A 15,246-nucleotide genomic window follows, 5' to 3' on the forward strand; every position below is an offset into this window, starting at 1 on the left:
ACCTGGATTTAGACTCCTAGAGGATGACCCTCCAGGGCCTGTGGGGCTGGGCCCAACCTTACAAGTCCTGCTCTGTCTTTTTCCTGGCTGCTCTTTTCCCAGCTACTCAGTTACCCACAAAATTAAAATCAGATGTCTGTCATTTGGGTGCTCTTAAGTCTTATGGCCTTATAAGGCCACCATGCCTTTTAACACAGGGGAGGAGATGGACCAAGCCCTCAACCTGTCATACTGCAGGGACTTCGATGTCCCATTTCTCCTGAACTCATCTCCTTCCTTCCTCCTCCCTTTCTTCCTCTCCCTCCCTCCTGCGGCTGTTTTCTCCTTTGTCTTGTGTCAGGACAAGTATAAAACAGATCCTGTTCCTTGATTTCCTCAAAGTAGCCCCAGCATAAGGCATATGAAGCACATTTTCCCTACCTGTAATTGGGAGGGCTTGTGCGTCCTAGCACAAAAACACCTTAAAGTCAAATATCAGCTGATTCCCTCTTCATGTCCCCACCCTCCCACTAGCCATTCCCCCTCCTTGAGGTTCCCCCCCAGGCCTCTTCCCACCCCACCCCCACACTCCCAGAGCCTCATCTTTCTTTCTCCTATGCAGTGGCTCAGTCCCACCCCCTGCCTCAGCCTGACTCTGGGACAGTCTGTCTGCTCAGAAATCCACCCAGGACCAGTTTTAAAATTACTTTTTCCTTTACCACAATCAAATTACGAGTCTTAACTCCTTCCCCTACCAGCCTCTAAAGGCACGTAAAATCCATCCATAGTATGGATGCCTATAATCCTAGAGGCTCAGGAGGCTAAATCAGGAGGATCATGGGTTGAAAGCCAGCCCCAGCAACTTGTGAAACTGTAAGCAACCTAGCAAGACCCTGTCTCAAAACAAAATATAAAAAGGGCTGGGGATGTGGCTCAGTAGTTAAGTGCCCTTGGGTTCAATCCCTGGTACTGAAAAAAAAAAATTTCATCCTCCTTTTGACATGAATCATGCCACACCTTTGGAGGGCAGAAGTAGCTAGAATGATTGCCGGTTGTTTAAATAGCAACTTTTATTTTTGATTGCTTCTCAAGAGATGCCCAGAGATGTCCCCACCAACCTTGCAGGTCTAGTTTGATACATCACCCCCACCTGGCCTCATCTTCTTGCTTATCACATGTCTATTCTCATCCTGCCTCTCTGTAGAACAGCCTTCCGGAAATAGCCCAAGCCCATGTTTCCTGCTTTCCTCTACCTCCTGAGCTAGACTGCCAGCCTTAAGCCTTGAGCCATAGGAAGGCCCTTCTCCTCTCCCAGCAACAGCTCAGAGCCCTCTGCTTTCCTGGGGTCAGTCCCTCTTGCCATTCTACTTCTGTGTGGCTGAGAGTCTCAGCGTGTGGTTCATATCCAGGGCCCCTAACTTTGATAAGCCCCCAGCGCCCTGTGGGCCTAGCTCATGAGAAGCTAAAAAATATTCACCTGCCTCTGCTGTACCTTGGGCCCTGGAAGGAAGGAGTCATGCTGGAATTTGGTCTCCAAGATGTTGTACAAACTGCAGACCTGATGTCCCCCTGCATCTCATGCTGGACCAGGGAGTCTGGAAAAGGGCAGGGAGCCCTCAGAGGCAAGACTCGGGCCAGGATGGATCTTCTCTAAACTCCCTTCAAGTGGTGGGTATCCCTCTCCCTTACTTGGGCCTCTTTCCCTCCCTGAAAACTAAGGGGTTGGACTCAGTGAGGCCCAGGGAAATAACCCTCCTGGGAAGGGACCATCTTACCTCTGGAGTTCATGATGATATCTGGAGCAAGGTGCCTCACAAGACCAGAGGCTGTGCTGCCTGCTCCAGAGGGGTCAGGGCTGGGTAGCTACTGGCCTGGGAGGCACAGGATGCTGGGTTCTGAGGAACTGAAGAGGCCTATGTGGCCGGGACGCAGTGGGTGAGAGAGAGTCACTCAGGATGAGGTTGGAGAGATAGGCAGACACCTTGGAGACCATAGTGAGGTGTCAATATTTATTCTAACTACAATGGAAGCCACGGAAATTTTCAGGGGGAGCTTGACGTGATCTATCCACGTTCTTAAAAGATCACATTCAGGCCAAGGGTGTAGCTCGGTGGTAAAGCCCTTGCCTAGCAGGCTCAGAGTTTGATCCTTAGCGCCACAATAAACATAATATTAATAAATAAAAAGATTATGCTGCCTTTGTGTAGAGAATAAACCAGAGGGAGGTTCCAGTGGCCCCGGGGGCCCTGTGGGGAAGCTAGTGAAGGTGTCCAGGGGAGAGAGGAGCAGGCTGCAGAACAGGCTGATCAGCGGAGATGTGTGCATGGAACCAAGGCACATTTTGGAGGTAGAAGTAATAATTGTTGCCATTGATATGGGGGTGAGGGTTCTGGAAAACTTGGACCTCTCAGCACCTAGTTAGGACAGGACCACTTCACTAGGACTCAGGCACCTGGCCATATATATATCAGTGATTCAGCCTACCTCAGGGGGAGGGAGGGTTGGGTTGATTGAGGGCTCACCCAACTTTGCTTCCACCTTAGAAGGGACTAAGGTAGGAGCCTTGTGCCTTGCTCCCAATGGTGCTGGGAAGGGGAAGGACTGTGGGGGAGAGGAGTGGAAGCCTGTGGCAAGTAGTAGAGCCAGCCCCCCCAAGTGGACCAGTGCTGGGACAGAGCACCCCAAATACCAACAGCCTCTGAGCCCTCCACTTTTTTTCCCCTGGCTGCCCATCCTCTGGGGTAGTGAGATTGGCCCTCCAATCTAGTTCCAAGAACCCTCTTTTCTAGAAGGGGCTCAGGGAGGTGACTTTCTGCTTCAGGGCTCACTGGCCAGGGCTGACAGATGACAACTCAATCAATTGGATTTGCCTGATTGGCACTCTTTGGGAATGGAATTAGAGGTGGGGTTGTGTGAGACAGGGGACGAGGGAGGAAAGCAAATAGGGGCTCGGTGTAAGAGGAGTGGGCCGTTTGCTAAATAAAATGTAAATCTGTGCTATGGTGGCTGCCAAGAAGAAAGAAGTGGCTGATGAAAACCATATGTCTCCGGGTAAGTGGAAGGAGCTCTGCTCTGTGCGCACGAGCACATGTTGAAGATGTTGCTGTTGGTCCTTCATGCAATGGAAAAATCTCCCATTTCAAAGAAAACAGTGTTAAGAGGCACTCTGAAACAAACCACATTTCGCAATTAAGTAGTTTACAAGGTCAGCAAAGGAAGGACAAAATAAGCCAGCCGAAAAGGTCTTGCTCAATGACAAAATTTGCTCAAAGGTTCAATGTTACAGGCTAAAACTGTTACTTAGGCTCATTCCATAGTGGGTTTTAAAAAAAATTCTTTATATTTTAAGAGCCAAAAAAGATGAACCTCGGCAGGGATGGAGAAGGAGATAAAAGTGTTTTAAGTGTTGGCGTGGTGATTGCATTTGCTGATATTTTAAAAAAAAAAGTCATTTTTTAAAAGTGTGAATTGTATTTTTACTTTTTCTAAATTGATCCTGAGGCAAACTAAAACCAAACAGACAAACATCACTACTGTTCACTCTTAGTCTAAGAACAGAGTTCTAATTTCTTCCTCCAACATTTGGGTTCTACAATGATGTGGTTCCAACCTGAATTTCCCTCCACTGAAGGCTGTTGCTGGCTGGCCCTGCCCCCAACCCTGTCCATCCTGTTTGTAGGCTGGGCCTGCGAGACCCTGTGGTCCCCTACTTCATTTGCCTTGTGATGCTCTTCCTACTGGCTATACAGAAAAAGCCCTTTTCCTTACTCTCTCTTTCCCTCTCTCTTTTGTACTAGGGGTGAACCCAGGGCCTTGTGTATGCTAGGCATAAGCTCTACCACTGAGCCCCATCCCCAAACCCTTGTTAGCTATTTTTGAAGGTTTTCAATCTCCAAATTCTACCCATTCCACTCTAATTTCCATTTGATTCTCTTGATTCCAGTTCTTCTGGAAATTTTCCATCTTGTCATCTATTTTCTTGACCATATTAATCGCAGCTATTTTAAAGTCTGGATCAGAAAACTCCAAGATCTGGATCACCTGTGGGGCTGTTTCTATTATGGAGATGGTTTTGGGCTCCGATTGATGTTAACTTTCATCACAGAGGATTTATTTTTGCTTTCCGGAAAGCAGTCAGGGGAGCGGAAGGTCATCCTAATCCAGTCTGGGATTGAGCTGGTCTGACGCTGGCGGTTGGACTTTGTGAGGGCTGCTCTATTTCTGGTTCATCCTTCTTCCTAATGCATAACTTCTCTGGGGTTCTCACTGAAAATCTGGCTTGTTTTTCAGGGTCGTTTCTCATGGGTGGACCTTCAATTCTAAGTTGGTCTTCCAAGCCTCATGTTGGTGCCAATAACTGTGCTCAGTGATCCATCTTTTAGCTACACTCCACCACTTGGGTGGGCGCTAGAAGAAAGGGGCCTTTAACCTTGACACTGACCTGGTGTGCTTCTCTTCTCCCAGAGACCCTGGCCCTCAGGTCTTGCTTGCCTTGCAATGTGAGCTCCAAGTTTGTCTCCCAGCTCCCAGGAGATTGTCAAAATCATCCACTCAAGTTCTTGGTGTCTTAATCTCTCCTTGCTGCTTGGTCTTTAGCCCCTGGGTCTCCCAATCAGCATCGGAAGGGAAGAGAAGCATTGAATGGCGCCTCCATACATTTCCTCTCTCTCTGGCTCCTGATCTCTTCAGATCTGGCTGTCTTCAAACAGATGGCTTTTGTATTTCGTCCAGCTCATTCCTGACGGGCGGACTGTCCTCTAACACAGGGCTCTGACATCCCAGGAAGTGGAATGCTCTGTCCACTGCATTCGAATGCGAACTTCCCGAGGGCAGGAACTGGTGTCTCCTTCCCCACTGGGATCCCTGGCTGAATCCCCATCCCCATAGCTTTAAGTGTCACCTGTGTCTAGACATTTCCAAATGCCTGTCTGCAGCCCAGAGCTTTGTTCTGAGCTCTTAAGCCCACCTATCTAACTGCCCCTTGTCATTTTCACGTGTCTATCACACAGACATCTCAAACTCAACACGTCCAGAATCTTGTTTTTCCACCCAAATTTGCATTTCCTCCTCCCAGGCTGCTGTAGGTCAGAACCCTGAGGGTCACCATTGACAGCTTCTGCTCCCTCCCCTCCCACAGCCCATCTCCCAGTGTGGGTCATTCCACCTTGAGATGCCACATGAAGTCATCCAGTTCCCGCCTTCTTGCCACCACACACCGCTCCCCTCCTGCAGGTTATTTCGCAGTCTCCTCACGGTTCTCCTCAGAGCCACATGGCCTCCTTCCAACGTATTCTCCAGCCACCCTACAGCCAGAGTGATCCCTTGAAAACCAAAATCTGATTATGTCATTTCTCGGCATAGCACCCTCCAATGACTTTCCATTCTTTTAAAGGAAAGCTTTGAAGATAAACCCTCAAGGATCCTGGGGGAGCCTGCGGATCTGCCCCCAGCCCCCTCCTGGGCTCAGCTCTTGACCCACACAATGGCCTCATGTTTTTTTTTTTTTCCAGCACCTCAAGTTTCTTCTAGGGGATCCTTCCCAGTCTTCTCCTGCCTGGAGATACATTTCCCTCAGGTCTGGCTTAATGTCCCTCTCCTCAGAGGAGCCTCTCTGACTCCTGCGTCGATGACATAGCCCTGTTAGCTCACTGTCACGTGTCCCCCACTCTTTAGTCACAGTGCAGGGAAACTACACAGCCACTTGAGTGATCATTTAATCCATTTCTCCCCTACTGCCTTCTAATCTCCTTGTCACCACTCCATCCCCAGCATGAACAAAGTGCCTAGGACACTTTAAAAGAGTCTTAAGTAACTTTTTTGAATAAATGAACATAAGACAAGGACAGCAGATGGCCAACCCCAAATCCCAGCCACCTGGCAGAGACAGACTGAAAACGCTCAGCAGAGAGGGTGGCAGGGAGCAGACTTTAGTTAGCAGGTGTCTAAGAGTGTAGCCACAGAAATAAGAAATTCTAAACCGCTGTCTAAGGTAGTGTTCTTATTGCCTGGTGGAAAGCACTGGCCAGGGAGCCCACAGCTCTGGGTTCCAGTCCCAGGCCCGGGACAAATCAGGACAAATAGCATTTTTATAATGCTTCAGGTTTACAAGGCATTTCCACCGATAGAATCTCATTAGACCAGCTCTGTGACCTCCAGCAAGCAGCTTTTAGAGACCTGGAGGGAGGGAGGAGATGGGCCGGGTTCCCGGAGCCAGTTGAGCTGTGGTCTCCTGCCTGTGTTCTTAGGCCTCAGTCTGTGCATCTGTAAAGTAAAGGTGCTGTGAACTGATGTCTAAGGTCTGTCTGTGAAGTTCTAGAATTAAGAATTCTCAACTTTTTTGAATAAATGAACCAGAAAGCAAGTGTCTGGAGTCTCCTTTCACATCAAATAGCCGTCTCCACTTTCAACACAAGTGGCAGGGCAGACTCAGCAGAGGCCTAGCAATCCCAGGGCTGATGCAGCATGATGTCACATGAAAACGGACCCTGGAACAGGATGTTTGTGTGGATTGTTTGACAGCTGACCCTAGACAGCAGGTAGGAGGCTGAGAGAGAGGCAGGAAAGAGGAAAGCCCGGCTGGGCATCCAGGTGTGTCAGGTGCCCTCTGCCTCTAAGATCCTGACTCTTCCTGGACCTGCTAAAGCCACAGAAGCCCTCCAGAGCTGTCACCCAGCAGTATGGGCAGGGAGCTTTTCTCCACCAGCTCCCACCCCGACTGGCTGAAGCTCTCCCTGGAGTGTTACTCTGAGCTTCTGGGCTGTTGTTTACCCACGTGATGTGGAGCTGTCTTAATAGAGAAAACTCCAGGCCAGAAAATGAAGGCTCAAGAATCCTCGAGGCAACACTGTCAGTGGGAGGCGGAAGAAGCTCACATGGACCCACCCAAGCCGCAGTGCTTGAAACCAGAGTGACGTGGGGCACCCTGGGTCTGATGCAAGATGAAAAGGGCAGGGTCACCCCTGTCCAGAGCCCAAGAACATTTCCTTCCACATGCCCACCAGTCCTCCCTGTTCTCTGTCAAGAACTTGCATCCTCTTTTCTGGGGAGATTTTCTGTATCCTGGGCCATTGGAATTTGGGCATGTATGTCGGGCAGTCTGTGTCAGCGAAGCCTTGGGAAGCAAACAGCAAGGCAGTCCCTGAGTGACAGCTGGAGTGGCTGCTGTGGTGGAGGTAGCTGAGAAGCAGCCGGTGACATATGTGCCTCTCCCCCTGTGCAGTGAGCAGGGTTCCCTAGGGCTGGCAACTGGGATGCTGCTGGTGGGGACACGCTGGCCAGCCTCCCTGGTGGCATGGTGCTTCCTTTTGTCCTTCTGTTATACGCTCCAGTCTCTCCTTCCCTCAGCCTTCCCTTCAGTCTGGTTTATTGATGGAACATTGACTGCTTTTCAGCCCGCCCCCTCCCCACCCCATGCTGTAACAATTCTACTTTCCCTTCCCCAGGCAATGCAAATGGGAGACAAGAGAGAAACTGTGTCTTATGGGGAGGTGGGGGAAAGGACACAAAGACTGAAATTCCAGGATATTATCTGTCCATATTCTCCACACCTGGCCTTTTGGGTAATGTGCGCATGCGCTATGGGAGTCCATCGGGTCCCATTTAGCCCCGGGAAAGCGCTTTACTGAGCTCTGCAACCTGTTTAGGCCCTCTGCGCCCTAACCCTTGTGGGGCTGTGGGACCTTCTTGGTTACTGCATGATGCCATCCAGCCAGGGAAGCCAACAGCCCTGCCTTGGGCATTCCCCTGCCGCTGCGCACCTGCGATGAAATGGTGCTGGAGCCGCTGCAGCGTGCGTAGGAGCCTAGAGGTCCCTTTGCCTCTGCAGAGCCGGCTCCAGTGCTAGGTTCTCTGTGCTCCAGGACGTTTCTAAGCACCATGGCCCCATCTTTGGGTAAGGAGCACAGGGCTGTCTCGCTTCCTCTCTGCGGTCTTCATCCTCTCTGTCCCGAACTACTAGGTGGCCCTGCCATTCTCGAGTCCAGGATGTCCCCCAGAGAAACCAGGATGTGCTCTCCCCTCAGGCCTGTACCTTTCCACACCAAAGCAATTTAGAAATTCCTTTCTATGGACAATGGGCGCTCAAAAGTCTAGTCTAGGTTCAGAGCCAGACATTGACCAGCTCCAGCAGGCTCTACCCTGGTCCCAGCGCTGAACCGCTGCTGTGGGTGTAACCCCCCAGGGCTGCAGGACTCGGCCACAGCCTCTCATTTACACTTTTCTTTAATAATATTTATGGCGGCTTACTGTGAGAGAGGCATAAAGGTAAGATTTAAACACCCCCTGACATTTTTAAAATAACAGCTTTGAGATCTGATTGACATACCATACAATTCATGCTTGTAAAGTATATACCCCAGTGGTTTTTAGAATATTCAGATTTATAACATCATCACCGCCAACTAATTTAAAACAAGTTCATTACCCCAGGCTGCGGGGTGGTGGGGGGGACCCTACCTATTAGCACTTACTCCCTAATCTCCCTCCCCCTTTAGCTTCTGAAAATTTATTTTTTTTCTAGAAAATGTTTTTTCTTTGTCTTTAAGGACCCAGCTCCTCACATGGGCTCTGGTGGAGGAGGCGGGCCAGTACTAGCAGGTCTAGATTGGGGAGATAGGGGGTGTGGGGGGGCAGGGTTGGTCCTTCTATGCTTCATGAGATCGACCCCTGAGCACCTTGCTGTGGATGGCACAATTTACACACTTATGTGGCTTCACATGGAGCCCGGGAAGCACATAGTGTTGAAGACACTTGCTTCAGAAATATCCCATGGCTGTGGCCTCTACTGTGTTTCAGCCACAAACTTCTTAATGGTCTTGTCCTTGGGCATGTATCTGGTGCAGCAAATAGGCCTTTTTGGTAGGACCATAATTCCTTCTTCCTCTTCTTCCTCTTCTTTTTTGGTCATCTTGGAAGCAAGAGCCAAAGAGTGCTGTTTCTATTTTTGAAGCAAAAAATGCTACCATGACCGTTCTTATATAAGATTTTTGTGTATACTATACTTTCATTTCTATTAGGTCTGTACCAAGGAGTGGAACTGTAAGATCATAGGGTAACTCTGCTTCATATTTTGATAAACTTCCAAAGGTTTCCAAGTGGTGGCACCATTTAACAGTCCCACCATTAATGTGTGAGGATTCCACTTTCTCCACGTCTTCACTCACATTAGTTATTTACCTTTATTAAAACAGCCATCCTAGTGGCACAAAGAGGAATCTCACTGTCATTTTGACTTCTATCTATCTCCCTGATAAAGCCAATGATGTTTTTAGTTTGCTTATTTGTCTTTTTATTGTTGATTTATAAGAGTTCTTTACATATTATAGATGCATTTTATTTTTCAGTGTCTGTTGAAAGAGATGTCTAAATCCATGTTGGAGAAGGGTTTGCAGTTTGTAGAGTCCATTGCATGGTGACAGAAATCTTACAAAGAATCCATTCTGTCCCATGCAGACCCTAGAGGAGAAAAACGTAGACCTGTCCTTCCAGAGAGCCTGCTCCCTGCTCAATCACACCCCTTTCAAAATCCTAGTTGAAGAGGAGTTGGAGAGATGTAGGGCACTGATGGGGGAGGGTGCAGGTTGGTTAAAGGCAGAATTACAGGGGGGATTTTTTCTTTCTTTTTTTTAAAGGAGTATAAGCTTTTATTTCTCGGGCAAATGAGATGGTACATTAAAAAGCATTTGGGGATTGTAAAAGGATATGCAAATACAAGGTGACATTCTTATTGTTACTATTGTTATTTGTGGGAACCAATGAAAACCTTCTCTAGGACAAAATCCATAAAGCCTGTGGGGGCGGGGAGGGGTGTGTGAGTTCCAGAGGATGAAAGCTAAAGGAGAGAGGAGGGGGCAGAGTTGGCAAACCTTGGGGTGTGTGTGTGTGTGTGTGTGTGTGTGTGTGTGTGTGTGTGTGTGAGGGGGGGGGCGGGCAGAGGGGAGAGAGGGGGGAAAGAGACCTTTGTGATTTCTGGCACATTTCTTTACCACTGGTCTAATCATTTACTTAATGTTTTTCTTTAATGGGCTCCTATTTCTTTTAATTAAAGAGATACATGTATAAAGGACATTTTTTACCACTTATAAATGATGAACCTGCATCATTTTCAGAATGGAAGTTACTCTATAAAACAAATATGAAAACCAAACATTGTTATGCAATTCTGGCTGCATCCTGCAGCCTTCTGGGTCTGGAACACTGTCCCCATCTTCTCCACCTGGATCGTGGCTCAGTCAGGTGTCTGCTCAGGTGATGCTCAGGACCACCAGTGCTCCAGCAGCAGCCCTCCAGCTTTCTTGCTTTCTGCTCTCATAGCTCCTTGACACCCAAGGCTGTGGGCTCCCGTTCGTGGGCTGTCTCCACTGCCTAGGCTAATGCATAGGAGCTGAGCCAGGACCTCAAATCTCTGGGCTCCTTTGTTTTTGTTGTCTTCCTTTGAGCAAATGTCAGCCAGCTGTTAAAGGCACAGGCAGATGGTGTCTAACAGCCACTTGCACCTCATGTAATCAGGAGAACCCAGCGAGAATGAAGAAGGAAGTGATCTCAACAGTCCCCTGGCCTTCCTGGGTTCCCCACTCCATGGCTGGGAATCCCTAGACCTGCAACTTGCCCATGCCAAGGGTGTCATTTACCCTCACCAGTTTCCTCTTTCCCCTGATCAAAGGAGCAAGGATACCCCACCAATCTCCCAGAGCTGCTGTCTCATAAATAGAGCCAGCTTCTGCACACAAGCCTGGCAGATAGGAGCTGCTCAGTTAATGGCAGGGTTTAGTGGGAGAGGGGATTTAGTTGCTGGTTTTGCCTGCTGAAGTCCTGCTCTTCCTCCCATGCCCAACCTTTAGAAATAATAATATGATTTGCCCTTCGTTGAGTTCTCAACCTGCACAGTATCTTGTTAAAAAAGAATTTTACCTACATCATTTTATTTCATTCTTGCAATCATTATAAAGCATAGATTTACTAGTCCCATTTTGCAGGTGGAGGGATTGAGGTCTGGAGTGGCTTTAGGATTTTCTCAGACTGACCCATCAAGGAGAGACGCAGCCAGGCCTTTCATATTTCAAAGTCCATGTCCTCAACCACCATGAACAGTCATTGGAGTGCCACTGTGCACACAAAGCCCTCTGCCCACAGTGTCTCCTCTTCCACATTCTTACAACTCTGCACTGTTACCTCCGTGTCCTCTGCCTCCATAGCCAGGGTGTATGCACGTGCTCGGGGTGTGGGTGTGCGGTCGGCGCTCCCCAGGGTCAAGTGGAGTCCTGGGCACCTTGTGGATACTTGGACTGGTGTCTGTTGAGGAAATGAAGGAACGAGAGCTCCAGGCTTCTTCTGCCAGGCTGTCTCTGGGGACAGAGTGCAGCTGCGTTTCTAGAAACACAGATTATCTGCACCAGAAAGTCCCTGGGCTCTTCACCTAGGACAGCATGGAGAGCATCTGCCCCAGGCCAGGGAAACAGCACCTGTTCTGGAGGGTGGCTGCTCAGACCACCCAGGAGGCAGAGGAGGGGAGGTGGTTTCAGAAGGACCCTCCTAAACTTCCACGTTGATGGCTGTACGGTCATTTTCTCTGTTTTTCCCAGTCCTGATCTTGACTCCCTGCCTCAGGAGATCAGAGGAGGAAGAGAGAGTGACCTGGGGTGTTTCTTCTACCAGCTACTGGGCCAGAGCTGGTGACAACTCTGTTGTCAGGACCCCCAGGATTCTGAATGATCCTGGGTGACTTCCCACACCTTCATCTCACCTCAGTGCAGAGTTCCTGTATTAAGAACTCTTCCTGTTATCCTAATTGAATGTGGCCTCTGTTCTTGCAGGGACCTGGCTGATGGCATGGAAGGTCCTTATTCTCTGTATCCCATGCCTGGCACAGTACTGGGACCTGGCTGTAACATTTATTGAGAGCTTACTATGTGCCAGGTATAGTATCTGTATTAACTCAACTAACTCAACTAACCCGCACAGCAGTCCTCTAATTATCATCTTCACTTTAGGACACTAAGACACATAGAAGCTAAGTAGCTTGCCCCATGTTACATGGTCACCAGGTGGCAGATTTAAGATTTGAACCCAGGTGGGTTGACTCCAGAGTCAACAACAGTGTGAATCTCGAGACCACTGTTGAGCTACCTTTCTATTTGTGGTTTGGGGTATGATGTCTCTTAGCCTGGGGAACCTAAAGAACCTGTCTCTGTGCCAACTTGGGGTCAGAAGATGGAACTTGGATCACCACGGCAACCAGATCAACTGGTGTACCAGCTGGTGAGACCTTGGGGCCAAGGTTCTACTGCTGGCAGAGAGAAGGCAGAGGTTGGCATGGGACAGTGTTTGAGATACCAGATGCATTGGGAGGACCTGGAGGAGTACCAGGTGGGGAGATGGGAGTTCTGGCCAGAGGTGGGAGCTTCCCAGAGCAGGTGGGATAATGGAGAACTCTTTCCTGAGATGCTAAAGTTTACCAGGCCGGAAGGTGGCTGTTGCCTTTGCTAAACCCGCATCCATGTGGCATGAACCAGTCCTGCACCCCCCCACCCCCATCTCCTGCTCCAGAGCCCAGGATTTTGGCCAAGTCTCTGATCCCCTCTCTAGGTCTGCAAGGAGGAGAGAAAGGCATCACCTCAGACTCTGCCACCACATGAGGTGTCTGTTACCTTGGGCTGTCGTGCCTCCATGTCCCCAGTGGTGGAATGAGAGACTGGGCTTTTCTTTCCCTGCTCCAAAGCTCTCCACTCCCCAGGAAACCAGGAGGGGCTGGACTGAGTGACTGGCCACATCTCTGATGTTTTTGCAGGCCCTGACCTTCCTGACCAGAAATGAAATTCTGTGGTGAGTAGAGGCCCCTGTTCGCCTTTCCCTTCCCCTGAGCCAGGATCTTGCCTTCGTCCAACCTCTTGTTCTAAGTTTGATTCTTGCTCAGAGCCACATGGCCCTGGACTGCAGCTGGGACAGACAGGGAGGGACAGACCCAAGCCCTGAATGGAGAGACATCGGACTTCAGGGCTTTTGCCGCCACCCAAGGCAGCGGTTCTGTAGGATCACAGAGCTGTCAGGGCCTCCTTGGGACAATGAAGGAAATGAGAAAAGGACTTAAGAAGTGGAGGGCTGAAACCCATTCTGGCCATCTATGGGCTGTGTGAACTGGGGTGCATCCCCCTCCCTGTCCTGCCCGAGCCTCTCCTCCGGCCCCTTATGTGCCAGACACCCTGGAGGCAGTGGGCGTGGGAGGGGAGGTCGGGCCCTGTTCTCACTCAGATCCCTGCCCAGTGTGGAAGCCTCCTGGCCAGGACCACCATCATCCTGCATGGAGATGTGGCACGTGCCACCTACCATGGGACTGTGGTGAGAGTGGATATGATGAGAGGTGTGCACATGCTTGGCCCAAGCCAGGTGCTCAACAAAACCCGTTAGAGGGATAACGGACATTTGGGGGTGGGTGGGAATTGGGGGAGGTGGGAACGAGGAGACCATTTAAACCCTGGCCTATTCCCTCTTGATCCCTCTGTTTTCTCTGCTTGAGCTAACCCTCCCTGGGCACCATGTCCAGCCTGGTGGCCATAAGCATAAGCCTCTCCAGGTACAAATAAGGATGAGGGGTGGCCAGGTAGCAGAGCTGTGGAGACCAGGGGCAGTCACAGGGCTGGGTTATTTCCCTTTTAAAAACAATATTTGCATGCTTTTTTCAAAAACAAAAAGCATCACAAATGCCCCAAAGACCCATATTCTCCTACCCATAGAACCTTTATTGATATTTTCTAGAAAGTAATACATGAATAAAAATAAAATGAAAGGAAATAATATTGTGAGCATGGCTAGAAAATTTAAATAGGATAAAAATCCCCAATGAAAAAAAAAATGTTTCCATTTCTTCCTCCCAGCTGTTCTCCCTGACACAGCCCGAGTTACCGGCAGTTTCTCCCCCAGGTTTCCAGAATTTTCCATGCACATGTCCTTCAACAGTTTTACCCCATGCATCCTGTAGCATTCATCTCATTCATACTGTTCTGCACCTTTTTTGGTGGTTGTTGTTGAAGTTTTCCTCTTGGCCAGTTTTACAGAAAGCACATAGAGATCTGCCTCATTCTTTTTTAATGGCCATGAATCATTCCCTCGTGTAGATGAACCATAATTCATCGCCAACCCCCTTGTTATGGACACAAGTTGTTTATAGTTTCCAGCTTTACAAATAATTCTATATTAAGCATTTATGTATAAATATCCAACAGGTGAGAGTCAGTCCTCGGAAGACGTTCGTAAGCACAGAGCTGCTAGGCAAAGGGTAGATCATTTTAAAAAGTGATAGACCTCCCAGGGGTTGCACGGGCTTGTCCTCTGGGCAATGGAGTGTGACCCAGCTGCTCCTCCTTCCACCCCCAGGGGCTTTTGAGTGGCATCTTTGGAAGGTAAGGATCTGGTGAGAGAAAGGAGAGGAGAGAGGGATTTTCTCTGGTGGATAAGGCCCTCCCCTTGCCTTTGTTCTGCACTGACCCTGGAAAAGGTCCTTGGAAACAAGCCATCCCTAGGGAACCCTCTTCGGAGCTGCTCACCCAGGCCTTGAGGTGGCCTTTGTTCAGATCCTGTTTCCAGCCTCTTTCCAGCCCTGTTGTGATGTCTTCCCATGAGAAGGGTGCAGTTCGACCTTCCCCCGGCTGCCAAGGAAGGCTCCACTTCAGCCCAAACTTCTCCAATGAGCATCTCTCTAAGCTTTTTCTGGCCCATCCCTTCTTTTGGCTCCATTCCTGAGCACAAGAGGCCCATGCCTGTCCCCTCTGCCCCCTAGGAGGCTCCCACCTTTCAGGGCCATGGAGACCATACATAGGCCAGTGCTGGCATGGTGTGGGACTGCCACTGCTTAAGGAAGGCAAAGGGGTCAACTTCTATCTTGCTTCTGTATCTCCATATTGGACACCTTTAAATAAGACAGATGAGACAAGCACATGGGGGTCAGAAGCTCCAAGTTGGTGGGGTGATACTAGAGAGATCTCTGTGGCTTTCAACCAAGGGCGGCTCCAGACCCAGGAGATCACAGGCTGAGGTTGTGCAGCTGCTGTCAAAAGCTCTGAGGAACGGAGGCGAACCAGCAAGGCTGGAGACGCTCAAGTGTTCTGGTTCAAAATGGGAATGACATTCCACCTGGCATTACCCTTGCATCAAGAGGACCCAGGTGACAAAGTGCTAATATACTGCATCATGGGACACCATCCTTAGAGAAAAGGAGGAGGAGCAGGATGTTTGATACAGAGCTGTCTCTAATTAAATTAAGAAAGCAAAATTCAG

The 15,246-nt window shown here is 49.4% G+C and overlaps 1 protein-coding gene and 1 long non-coding RNA gene across 20 annotated transcripts in view; one reads left to right on the top strand and one right to left on the bottom strand.

Moving 5' to 3' along the window:
- Positions 1-15,246, top strand: part of Cib4 (calcium and integrin binding family member 4) — a 109,781-nt gene that overhangs the window by 46,136 nt on the left and 48,399 nt on the right. The window contains exons 1-2 of one of the 19 annotated variants that reach the window (XM_040271466.2): positions 12,274-12,342; positions 12,764-12,798. The exons of 17 other annotated variants lie outside the window; for them this stretch is intronic. In XM_040271466.2, the coding sequence (XP_040127400.2) occupies positions 12,289-12,342; positions 12,764-12,798 (89 nt within the window). In that variant the 5' untranslated portion in view covers positions 12,274-12,288. Of the gene's footprint in view, positions 1-12,273; positions 12,343-12,759; positions 12,799-15,246 lie in introns of those variants that run through there. One more of the 19 variants, XR_013429167.1, reaches the window with a different exon arrangement.
- LOC144369424 (uncharacterized) lies at positions 13,692-14,753 on the bottom strand. Its single transcript, XR_013429170.1, has 2 exons — positions 14,517-14,753; positions 13,692-14,380 (listed from the first exon to the last, which is right to left on the bottom strand). It is a non-coding gene; the product is annotated as an uncharacterized LOC144369424 (long non-coding RNA).

The sequence above is a fragment of the Ictidomys tridecemlineatus genome, chromosome 12 (genome assembly GCF_052094955.1).
Source record: "Ictidomys tridecemlineatus isolate mIctTri1 chromosome 12, mIctTri1.hap1, whole genome shotgun sequence".
Lineage (NCBI taxonomy): Eukaryota > Metazoa > Chordata > Mammalia > Rodentia > Sciuridae > Ictidomys > Ictidomys tridecemlineatus.